This window comes from Myotis nattereri (assembly GCF_964212035.1).
Source record: "Myotis nattereri genome assembly, chromosome: 1".
NCBI lineage: Eukaryota > Metazoa > Chordata > Mammalia > Chiroptera > Vespertilionidae > Myotis > Myotis nattereri.
Window position 1 is genome coordinate 199,409,065 of NC_138075.1, and position 12,635 is coordinate 199,421,699.

Consider the following 12,635-nt stretch of genomic DNA (forward strand, 5'->3'; position numbering starts at 1 on the left):
AAAAAATCAATGACGGCCCCTGTGAGGTTGAAACGGCCCCTGTAAGGCTGAGACGGCCCCTCAGAGGCTACGCCGGCCCCTGGGAAGCCGAGAAAAATACCACATGATCTCACTCATTTATAGATAATAAAGACCATTATAGATTGATGAACAAAAATAGATACAGAGGCAGAGCAGCATTGAACAGACTGTCAAACTACAGTGGGAAGCCTGGGGAGGGATGGGGGGGCGGGGGTAAGAGATCACCAAAAGACTTGTATGCATGCATATAAGAATAACCAATGGACACAAGACACTGGGGGGTAGGGGAGACCAGGGGAATGTCAAGGGGGGGTGGGGGAGGAGACATATATAATACTCTTTGTAATACTTTAAGAAATAAAACAAAATTTTAAAAAAAATCAATGGGAAAAATATCCTTGGGTAAGGATTAACAAAAAATTTTAAAAGCCCCAAATAGTTAGGGAGCACCTCACTTATTCCTGGAATTCATTTACACCTACAAGAGGCCCTGCATGCAAATGATTGAGGGAATATTTTGTTTCTATGAGTAAAAGAAAGGCCATTTACAAGCTTTTGTTTTGGCTCTAAAAGGCCATTTTGTGCTTTGTCACATAATTGTAAATTTTAAAAGTAGAAAAACTAGGCGAAATAATTTTTGATACAAACTTGTAGAGTAACTAAACTATGGGGAGGGGGGGAGTAAAATGTTAAAAATAGTCATAGGACCCATAATATGTTCACACAACTCCAAAAAATATCACTTTCAATAGGGACGAGGGCAAATACTGTCACTTATACAAGAAAACTTTTTGCTAAAAAACATGGCAATCAAACTTAGGTTTTAAGACTCAAATGTTGGCTTTGAAAATCAGGGTATGAGCTAATTAGATGATCTATGACCATTCAGTTCCTTGAAATAAACATCAAGCCTATGCACATGCCCTATTTCATCTGAAATCTTCCCACGACTTCTCTTCGTTATGCTTTTGATGGCACCAGATGAGGTAAGTGATGTAAGAGGGGGCCAGATCAAGCAGGATAATGAAAGTCATATTGAATTTTGGCTTTATTCCTAAATGAAGGCAAAACTATTGATAAAGATTTTAAACAGAGAAGTAACTAGATTTTCAAATCCTTATATTACCGGTTTAGGTAATCCATTCTCAGCAGTTTCATCTTCATTTCCAGATGGAGGATTATTGGCACTACAAACAACAAAAATAAGTACATATGCCTAGTATTACTTCTGAGAAGTACAGATAAGGTGTCCTAGTATTTTTAAGCTATGCCTGATAGTTTTCTAAAATTGTCTCCACTAGATGGTAAGAAAATGAATAGTAAAAACTACAGACTCTGTATTTCTCATGCCTTCCTCTACATTAGAAATAGAATGGAATTGCCTACAAATTTGTTAATGGTGTCAAATTTGCAATTTAATGGTGGAATATAATTTGAGGTTTGTTTTTTTTTTACATTTTATAAATATGCGTAACACTTATACTTACCCTAAATCTTTATTGAACATCTTCTGTATGCCAAAACTAATGTAAATGTCAAGGACTATGTAAGTTTCCTATTTTCAGATTTGTAATATGATCACATTAACTCTTTTGTTATTGAGTTAACATACATGCTTCTTTCCTGGCTTTCTGTTTCATCACTTTGGATGTATGTTCCTTGTCGTATAGAAAATAAATTTGCAGATAAAAAAGTTTACCTTCATTTAAGACTGCTTTCCAATTTGATACTGATAGCTGCAGACTATTTTTGATGCATTAAAAAACTAATTATACTGACACAATAGTAAGACACTCTTATTTTCTTATATCTTCTTCGCAAGTGTCTCATCACAAACACTTGGCCATTAACAATCAAATACAACTTCTAGTACTATAGTGTTAATTGGTTTCTGTATTTTTAATAATTATAATTTTCATAATGGGAATTAACCACTAACCTCATTTATAGATATAAGGAAATGCAAGTACAGAGCAACTAACAATTACTCAGCTCAAAGACCTCATTAGACTTCTGCTATCTTCTAAACTTCATTCTGTGTCAAGCAGTTTCTACATAAGTCAATTTAATCTCTCTACCTTGGCATTTTATAATACTATCTCCAAATAAAGTAAAATGAAGAATAAAAACTATAGTTTATCTTACATTTTCACTGTTCTACGGCTTGACTCAAGAAAACAAACGTGTACCTATATTTCTTTGGTACATTTACTCCTGCTTAAATAAGCTTCCAGGTAGCCAGGAAGAAGTTCAACTCGTTTATGTCACAAAACAATATGGTTAGCCAAAACATGGATAGATAAAACATGAGAGAATTGGAGATAGTATAATGCAATGGTTAAGAAGAGCAGTGGGCCGAAACCAGTTTGGCTCAGTGGATAGAGCGTCGGCCTGCGGACTGAAGGGTCCCAGGTTCGATTCCGGCCAGGGGCATGTACCTGGGTTGCGGGCATATCCCCAGTAGGAGATGTGCAGGAGGCAGCTGATTGATGTTTCTCTCTCATTGATGTTTCTAACTCTCTGTCTCTCTCCCTTCCTCTCTGTAAAAAAATCAATAAAATATATATTAAAAAAAAAAAAAAAAGAAGAGCAGCGGTTTTAATAATGAACCAGTCACAAAGAAGCTGGGGAAAATTCTAACAAGAACTCAGCTCACTTGGGGAAATGCAATGATGTACCAAGCTAGACACTAGAACTCTGTCTGGGTTGTTGCTCTCTTCCCCAATAAACTTTTAAAAGTTTTAATTCTCTATCACCATTAAAATGCTAAAAACATGGTAAAATTATAAGCATTTTCTAGAAAAATAAAATCTGAAGGGTAGATCTTTCCCATAAGATTAAATTTAATAGCTCACCAAATAAAGTTTTATTAAGAAATATAAAGACATATTTGGCAGTGCTCAGGCAAGGCAAAAGGCACCTCTCCAATAAATTTAATCAAGCTGTGTATTGTGGAATTAAAATTAAAGAATGTTCAACCAGAAAATAAGCTTCAAGAATTATAACCAAAAACGGATATTAACAAAAATGAATGAAATAAAAATTAGCTCACAAAAAGGTGTATTTAGTTGTGATTCTGGACCTCGTTATCAATTAATTTCTTAACTAACTGAAAAACAGGCTATAAAGAAATATGTAATTACTTTCCAAATTATAAATTACACAAATCCTTAATTTGCGGCTAAGATTAGCATTAGAAACTGGGTTGAATACACACATTTAAAAGCCAGATGATAAAATTTCAAATATAGCAATGAGTGTTTTTTTTTAATATTTTCCGATATAAGGGATAGTTTTAAGTGAGGAAGAACAGACTAATTTCAGCACCCCCAAAGCTATTTCTATTTATACTCCTCATTTTGTCTCTCCACTCACGTGTATTCAAAGTAACAGCTTTGAGATATAATGCATACAGCACGCTATCCACTCATTTCAAATGTGCAACTCAATGGTTTTTAGTATGTTTACACAACATTGCAACAATAACAACTATCTAATCCCAGAACATTTTCATCACGCCCCTCCCCCCCCAAAATCTTGTATATATTAGTCACTCCCATTTTGCCCTGTACTCAATCTGGGCAACACTAACTACTTGGTATCCCTATGAATTTACATATTCTGTCCATTTAATATAAATAAAAGTATACAATATGCAGTCCTTTGTGACTGGCTTCTTTCACTTAGCATGTTTTCAAGATTCACCAACGCTGTAACACACGAATACTTCATTTCCTTTTACTGTCAAATAGTATTCCACTGTATAAATATACCACGTTTATCTATCCATTATTTGATGGACACTGGTTATTTCCATTTTTTGGCTACTATAAGTAACGCTATGAATACTCATGTGCAGAAGGTGCCCGAATAACATCCTTTCACTGAAGGTCATTTTGTTGTAACGTTGATGAGATGCTTAGGAACATAACTTTGCTTATACCAATTAGCGTATGGCAGAATTGGTCTCGTTAAAGGTAGTTTCACTTAAATCTGCAGAACCTATCGACACGTTAAGTGAGAATCTATAGTACAAGTTTTCGCGTAGATGTATGTTTTCATTTCTCTTAAGGTACAGAACAAAGATTGGTAATCCTAAATCATATCGTGCCTCTGTGTTTAATCTTTTAAAAAACTGCCAGTCTGTTTCCCAAAGTAGCTGCACCATTTTACAATCCCATCAGTGTATGAGGGTTCCAATTTCTCCATATCCTCACCAACACCTGTTGCTGTCTTCATTACAGCCATCCTGGTGGGTGTGAAATACTATTCCCCCACTTATTAAAACCAAATACTCTCTAAAAGCCTTTGTTTTTAACCACCCCTTCCCCATTGTAGAACTCTAAGGCCTCTGGTCAGAGTAATGTCAGCATAGCCATTAACTTGTACGCATAAGCTGCTTTGAAATTCAGATTTCAGTTTCTGGCTCCCTGGACATGTTCTATAAAGGATACTCATACTTTTCTAGTCACCTAAAATAGGGAACTAATCTTGTGACAAGTTCATTAATTCTACTTTGCATTTAAATACAAAATGCTAAAATTATAACCAAAGTGCATTACACCATCATAAATATTCACTGTAATTTAAGATTATGTATTTAAAAAAATTGTTTTAAAGTTTTTTCTTAATAGTCTTAATGGATATACTGTATACTCCACTTAAGAATAAAAAGTTACTTAACACTGAAAAGTATTTAAACCCTTACTTCAAAATCTTTGTCCCTTCAGCTACTAGCAAATAAACAGGCTGGTATAAATAAGATTAGGTCCTGAAATAGGAATAAACTCCCAAAGATTCGATGTCTTCCAACCTTTAGTCAGAGTGTAATCAAACCCACGATTATAATGAAATAATTTTAACAATTTGTTGATAGAACCACTCTATCACAGGATCTGTGTTAAGTATCAACAAGAAATCTCACTAACCTGGTATTTTCTTCTTCTGGTCTTTCAACTTCATTTTCATCTACCAAAAAAAAAAAAAATACATAAATAAATAAAATTAACACACAAACTACTCTTAAAGAAACTAGTAGTATGAAAATCTGAAGTGATCATCACAAGCACTAACCTAGGTCCTTTGCCAAATCACTGTGCACATGCACGTCCCATGGGCCTATAAGCACATCCAAAGTTAGATCACCTTGTAATGACTTAACAAGATATGACTTTTTATGAAAAAATAAAATCAGACTTTACTCCCATAAAAATAAACTTAAAATGGTATTAAAGACTTCTAGGTCTTGGTAAAAAATAAACCTTACACATTTACATATCAAAGAATATTACTACTGCTAAATCTTGCCACCAAAGACAAATTATTTTATTTTACAAGTTTATCAAAATCCAAGTTTGTCCAAGTCACATCATCATGGTGCCGAAGCCTATACTTTCACTGTATTATTCTAAAGGCAATCAAGGACATACATTGCTGGCAAGGAGCAAATGTTAATTTTCAAATCTAGTATCTGTAACCCACGAGAAGGGACTGCGACTTAATAAAAGTTAGAAACCAAATATCCAAACAAGTCCCCTTCAAAACGGAAGTGCAAGATGTACTAGATTTATTTCGTGAGAAATGAATACATGAGATGAGACTGAAAACCGTAAGCCGAAGGGGCATGTTGCTGCCATGATGCGGGCTGAAGAGCAGCCTCTTAACGAAGAAAACTTCACCTTAATGCATCAGGAGGCATTCGGGGTTTCCTGTACGGGCCATACTGTACTCCATCTCTTTCTTTCTCTCTGAATTATTTTTAAAGCACGACTTTCAGACAAGGTGCATTCCACACCAACTGACCATCAAGAAACAAGACGTTAGTTTCACAGCATCGACTTTATTGAGCTTCTGCAGAGAAACTGCTGCTTAAAGGGACAGGAAGGGGCTGGAAGAGACACCAGCACTGCTCAGATCGATTTTAAACGGTAAACAATAAAAAGCGCGGAGGCGAGGGGGCCGAGCCGGGCGGCCAGGCGGAGGGCGAGGGTCTGGGGCCCGGCCCCGCCGCCGCGGGGTGCGAGCGTGTTTGGGGGTGTGGGCTGCGCGAGAGGAGGCCGAGGCGGTGGGGAGCACGCACACCGCGCCCGGCCTGACTTAGGCCGGACCAGGTTCCGGACCAGAGGGCCCCCGGCGCGGCCGTGGGGGTCCAGACAGGACGACCGTTTGCGCGCCGGGAGGGGAGGCCCGAGAGAATCCGGGAGAGGGAGCAAGGACAGGAAGTTCCGTACCGCCATAGAGCCACTCTTCCTCCTCATCCCCTCCGGTCCCGCCGCTCAGCTCCGACACTAGACGCTCGACCTCGCCGGCCGACATGGCCGCGCCGAGCACACCTTAAAGGCAGCGGTCAACAGCCCCCTCCAACCCCTTCCCCAGCCTCGCTGCCGGAGGACGTGGAAGAGGCGCGAACCCGCCAGCGAGCGAAGGAAGAAAGCGCGAGACTCAAATCCACGGGATGCGGCCGCGGCGCCGGAGGCCGCAAAGGAGACTCGGGCCCGGCGCGCCTGCGCATGCGCAGCAGCAGCAGCCCAGCGGCGCGGCGTCCGTAGGTGGCTTCCGCGGCGGCGGCCCACCTGGGCCGAGTTGCGCGTGCGCACCACTTAGCCCCGCCCCTGTGGAATCCCACTTTGCCTTTTTGACTCTGGTTTCTAACGTGGCTTCCTGCGTAGACCAGGATTCCCCCTCCTCCAGCCCTTCCTCTGATAACCCACATTGCTTTGCCTGCGAGTAATCCATTGTCCCATTCTGCCCTTGAGGCTCTCTCTTCTCAACCTTACAATCTGTTTTTTTAATCTTCCCAAAGCCCTTATTTTATTCATATGTTGTAGCAGCCTTTATACAGAATAATTACCTCTCAGCCCTGTTTCTTATTAAATAAGAAATCATAATTCATGTCTAATTTCTTGAAAAATTTTTAACAGCAAACAAAAGCAAAACTAATATATATGTGAATAATGCATTCTCCTTGTTAAAACAAAACATTACAGTTGAGGTCGAAAACCCCTCATCCAGTAGTCCTTTCCAAAGGACTTGTTTGCTGTGAATCATCCTGAAATTTTTCACACATTTACTTCAGCTGAATTGTATTGTTTTATTGGGAGAACCCAAGGCTTAAAGGGTACAGCACAGAATGTATCTCTCTGTGAATTGCTTTAAAAAAACAAAACAAAAATAAGTCAGCAATGTCTTCAAGATCCTTTCACATTAGTACATATATATCAAACTATGTCCATTTTTAAGTGTTTCATAACATTCCATTGCATGGCTTTCATAAAGTGAATATGGCTATATCTCTGTTGATGTCATTTGGATTGATTTCAACTTTTCACTTTAACACACAAAAAAACCTACAATGAAGAGCCTTGTCAATGACTTATTGCAGATTTATACAAGTCTTTCTCCAAGAGAGATCATAAAGTATGTGCAGTTTTTGTTTTAGTAGATAATGTCGAATTTTCAGGCCACTTTTGAGAGCACATCTTTCAAGACAATGATACATCATTGGTTAAAACTGGTGTTCTACTTCTTAATTGTAACTACCTAGTTGCTGACCTCAGGTAATCAACATTTCTATGCTTGTTTTCTCATCTATAAAGTGGGAAAACTGAATTAGATGATCTCTAAATCCCTTTCTGTTCTAAAGTTTTCAAACAATACACTTTTCAACAGAAAGAAATCCATTTTAGTTTTAATAATCAATATGTTTCCGTATGCTCGAACCAATAAATACCATTTTCTGTTTATTTAACAGTTACTGAATACCTGCTGTTTAAGAAATTCAAAAATAAAGATATAACTAAAACATAATCCACATCCTTAAAGAACTCTCTATTCGGAAAAGATGGTAAACAATTAGTTCTCCTACATGAGAAAAGGGGTATATGCTATAAAAAAAGCACAGAGTGTTTACATCCTAACAATACAACACCATTTTGTTTAATTTAAATAATTCATGCAGTTTTAATCCCCCTTACTTTTGAACTCTCTTTTATCTGCTATTCCCAGTCTCCCTTACCTGTTTAGGATAATCCCTGTATCCTTCTGAAATCTGTTGAGATATAATCAACTTTGTGAAATCTTTCTTAAATTCCACTTTATCTCCTCCCATTTTTTAATTTATTCAATAAATATTTATGTAGGGTCTACCAAGTGCCAGGAACTATTCTTTGCTATGTAGATTCAGCAGTGAGGAAAACAAAGTCCTCCTCTAGTGAGCCTTCATTCTAATGAGGAGACAGCCAATAAACCTAAGTGTACAATATCCTGCCCTTTACTGGCAGTAATGGAGTGAAGGTCTTACATTCTGCTTGGGAGTATCATAAGGCAATCACTTATAGTTCTGTTTATTTATCACTAGTGGCCCAGTGCACGGATTTGTGCACACTGAAAGGAAATTAATAAGAAGAAATATTTTAATATCGCTATTCGCCCTTTCTCTATAATGGAAGTGTCAACCAAATTCACAAACAATGACAGATAGAAACACACTCAATTGGCACCAACGAGAGATTATATGTACTGCATATGTGCAAGTCAACATTTATTTTTATTTTATTTATTTATTTTTTAAATATGTTTTATTGATTTTTCACAGAGAGGAAGGGAGAGAGATAGAGAGTTAGAAACATCAATGAGAGGGAAACATCGATCAGCTGCCTCCCGCACATCTCCCACTGGGGATGCGCCCGCAACCCAGGTACATGCCCTTGACCGGAATCGAACCTGGGACCCTTCAGTCCGCAGGCCAACGCTCTATCCACTGAGCCAAACCAGTTTTGGCAACATTTATTTTTAAATTGCCAGTGTGCATTAGATGTACCGGCCAGTCGGTCAGACTGTCAGACGGACAGATGGTCAGTCACTTAGCCTTTTATATATATAGATTCCATGAGCATATAATGAACTTTGGTGGTTTCATAGAACAATTGTTTTTTGCTGAAGAGCCTCTTTTTCCTTTCAGCTGTCTGAAATGAACTTGTCTTTCAAGGCATTAGTTAAACTGAAGAATTACTGAATAATAACTGATGCATCAGAATTGCCTTCATGGAGGTAGCATTTGAGCTAAGCTTTGAAAGGAAGATTCCCACAAGCAGGGAAGCCCATAAATCACTCATAGCCAGTCTTAAAAGTCCTCTTCCTGCTTGCTTTTGAGTTGAGTTCCTTGTCTGGATACACTTCCTTAGTTAAAAGTGTCTTTTTCTCCTTACTCATTGAGGGAGACGTCAAAGACAGATAGTTTGAAGATGAATAAAATTAAGACCTTATCAAACTACAGTACTCCATATATTCTGATAACATTTGTTTTCCCTTTTATTATTTTTTGTGATCTGTTGGTTCTTGGCAAAACAATAACAACACAGCGTCAGTTTTAATATAGCTAGCTCTGAGAATTACTGAAAGGAAATGCTTACTAGATAATTAAAATGATGACAAGAGTACAAGAGTTAAAGATCAAATAAAAGTACTTTGCTCAGTATCTAGTAGATAGCAAGTACTCATAAATATGTTTTAACTGAATGTCATTTAGGCCCAACTGTGCTATTTCCTGCCAACTTTAAATATGTTGCTTAAATCTCCGTGTTCTTCAGTTTCCTCATCAGTAAATCAATCTATTAAAATAAATTTTACACCCACTTCTTGGGAGGATAACAAAGCTAAAATGTCAAAGCATTTAACAAGTTAGTGGCAAGCAGGTGGTACGTTACTAGTTACTGCCTTTTGTCCTTTGAACAACCTGAATAACTGCACATGTGCAGAGGTTTTCTTTCTCTCTAGATATTCCATGAGCAATTAAGCCCCAATTATCCATCTTCCTCTATATTCTTATGTATTTTAACAGTAAATTTTACATTGCCAGTTGTTTTTGGAAAATTAAATCATCTACTACATCTAACTGTTTTATAACCTGCACAATCTTTTTTTTTAAAAAATATATTTCTTTATTGACTTCAGAGAGGAAGGGAGAAGGAGAAAAAGATAGAAACATCAATGATGAGAGAGAATCATTCATCAGCTGCCTCCTTACACCCCCTACTGGGGATCGAGCCCTCAACCCAGGCATGTGCCCTTGGCCGGAATAGAATCTGGGACCCTTCATTCCGCAGGCTGATGCTCTATGCACTGAGCCAAGCCGGTTAGGGCCTGCACATTCTTTAATGTTGAGAACAGTTTGGTTTGTGTGTTTTTCTGTAGTCAGCTGATCCTCTCTTAGAATGTCAACCACATGGAAAGTGCTTAGTAAATTCTTAAATTGATCATTCATATGCAGGACTCAGAAATAAGGTAAAGGGAGATATGCTTGATTTTATGAGGCATGGGAAATAATTGCTGGATATTTTTAGTGAAATACAAGTCACATTTAAATAAGGTAAATCTTATTATCTTAAGCATGTCATTTTAGCAGGAATTAATTTACTCTGCCATAACATCTGAGAGCAAGAAATGGAAGGAAGAAAATTCTGACACATATTATAATACAGATGAACCTTGAGGATATTATGCTAAGTGAAATAAGCCAGTCACAGAAAGAAAAATATTGTATGATTCCATTTATGAAGTAAATAGAGTTCACTTCTTAGAACCACAAAATAGGATGATGGTTGCAGGGGCAGGGGAGGGGGACATGGGGAATTGTTGTTTAATGGATAGACTGTATAGAACGTAAAAGCTCCGGAGATTGTTCACAGAGCAATGTGAAAATGCTTAACACTACTGAACTGTACACTTGAAACTGGCTAAGATGGTAAATTTTATGTTACATGTATTTTGTTACAATTAAAACATCAGACAAACAAAAACATGTCCCAACCAAACTCAATACATTTATTCCCCAAACTGCTTCTCTTTTGATTTTCCAAAACTCAGTGACGACCACTTAAGTGGGCATTAATCGGAATTGTTCCCTCTGCTTCACTCGCTTTGTCAATCCCGTCACCAGGCTTTCTGGCCCTGTCTCCTTAACATTTCTTAGACACCCCTCAATGTCTATCACTGTTACCAGACAAGGACCTGCCCTGAGCAGGTCTGCCTCAGGCCTGCCTGGAATGCTTGGGTTCTTGACTTGGTGTAGGAAAGATTTCGCAACAGGAGTCCAGAGGGGTTTGGAGGTATGTTTATTAATGCTGAGGGCAGCGAAACAAAGGAAGAAATTAGAGTGTGAGAAACAACTGGGGAGAGCCCAGGCTGTGCTCTGCTTTGGCTCTCTAGAAATGTTATAGGAAGAAGCGAGCCAACGAGGGGCTGTTATTAGCTCACTGCGAAGTTAGAGAAAAGGGGGCCTTGACAGGATCCAGGGTGAGACCGGGGCGAACTGCAGCTGCCCACTGTTCCCCTGGTTGCAGATCTCATGGGGACCCTTAGAAAAAGAAGCTCATGCTTGGGAAGGGGCATGGGTGTACTCTAGAGTGAGCCCACATTGAGTCTTTGTCCTGAGAACTTTTTCTTCTTTTTTACTTCTTCTTCTTCTGTAGGTAAGAATCTTATGGAAGGGTTTTAATAGAATATTCATCAGCTTTCTAGGTGCATTTTTTTATATGTGGATGCATCAAAATGAGTGTATAGGGGAGTTTTGGATTGTTCTTTGGTCTGTTTTACTGTTTTACTTTTATCGTAGGTCTGTCTGGCTTTAATGGGATATTTCTTATTTGTACCCCAACTTCATCTGTCCTTGGGTGTAGCTGGCACAAATGGTATTCATTGGGTCGTTGTTCTCTATTTTCCCAGCCCAGGGTGCTTTAAGCTATGTATTTTCTGGTTAGGGAGGAGGGTATAAACCAGTGGTCAGCAAACTGCGGCTCTTTGGCCCCTTGAGTGTGGCCATGAAGTTTCAATCACACTGTACGTGCATGCCCGCACGTGGTATTTTGTGGAAGAGCCACACTCAAGGGACCACAGTTTGCCGACCACTGGTATAAACCATTTGCTTTCAAGTGTCCTTGGTTAGGGAAGATAAGTCTTGCAGTTCACAAGCTGGCTGTAAGTTGCCCAAACTGTTCGGCCTTGTTTAATTTTCTTGTCTCAGTTTCTTCATTCCACCTGCACAGGGATTTTCCTAACTTCTTAGTATCCTACTACATCACCTGTACTTACCTACTCCAGCCTGAGCAGTTGCTGTTACTGTTCCTAACTGCACTCAGCTCAAAATCTTACTGCATTCAAATAATTGTCCATGTCTTTACTAAATTTTTTTCTGCACTCCAAATGTGAACAAATTATTTCCACCCCTAAAAATACTTTAGTAGTTCCCCCTTGGCTGCTACTATTTAGAATAAAAAACAAGACTCACCCTAATCTAGTTTCTTTTCTAGTTCCTAGCTCCTATTTCTTCTTGAGTGTCTCTTTATACAATACACTCCAGCTGTACTGAACTATTTGTAGTTGCAAAGAACATGTTGTATGGTTTCATGACTAGCTTTGTTCATGCTGCATTTTCTTCCTGGACTGCCAGGAATGCTCCTCTCCACCTGGTGAGCACCTGGTTTTCTTTGAAGGCAACTAAAAACTCATTTTCTATATGAAACTTCTGACCACTTCCCTTTTTTACTTCACCCAGTCAGAATTTATTTCCCCCACTTTGTAATTTTTAGGCATTAAAAAAAATTCATCACTTTTGCAAC

General features: G+C 38.5%; 1 protein-coding gene across 11 annotated transcripts in view; it reads right to left on the reverse strand.

The window, feature by feature from the left end:
- The window catches only part of FIP1L1 (factor interacting with PAPOLA and CPSF1), a 96,085-nt gene extending 89,485 nt beyond the window's left edge, over positions 1-6,600 (reverse strand). For 6 of the 11 annotated variants that reach the window (XM_081088660.1, XM_081088659.1, XM_081088654.1 and 3 more), the window contains exons 1-3: positions 6,252-6,542; positions 4,950-4,989; positions 1,148-1,208 (exon numbers count right to left, since the gene is read on the reverse strand). In XM_081088660.1, coding sequence (XP_080944786.1) covers positions 1,148-1,208; positions 4,950-4,989; positions 6,252-6,336 — 186 coding nt within the window. In that variant the 5' untranslated portion in view covers positions 6,337-6,542. Of the gene's footprint in view, positions 1-1,147; positions 1,209-4,949; positions 4,990-5,094; positions 5,140-6,251 lie in introns of all 11 variants that reach the window. The other 5 variants (XM_081088657.1, XM_081088655.1, XM_081088650.1 and 2 more) reach the window with 2 other exon arrangements.
- Between the last annotated feature and the right edge of the window lie 6,035 nt (positions 6,601-12,635).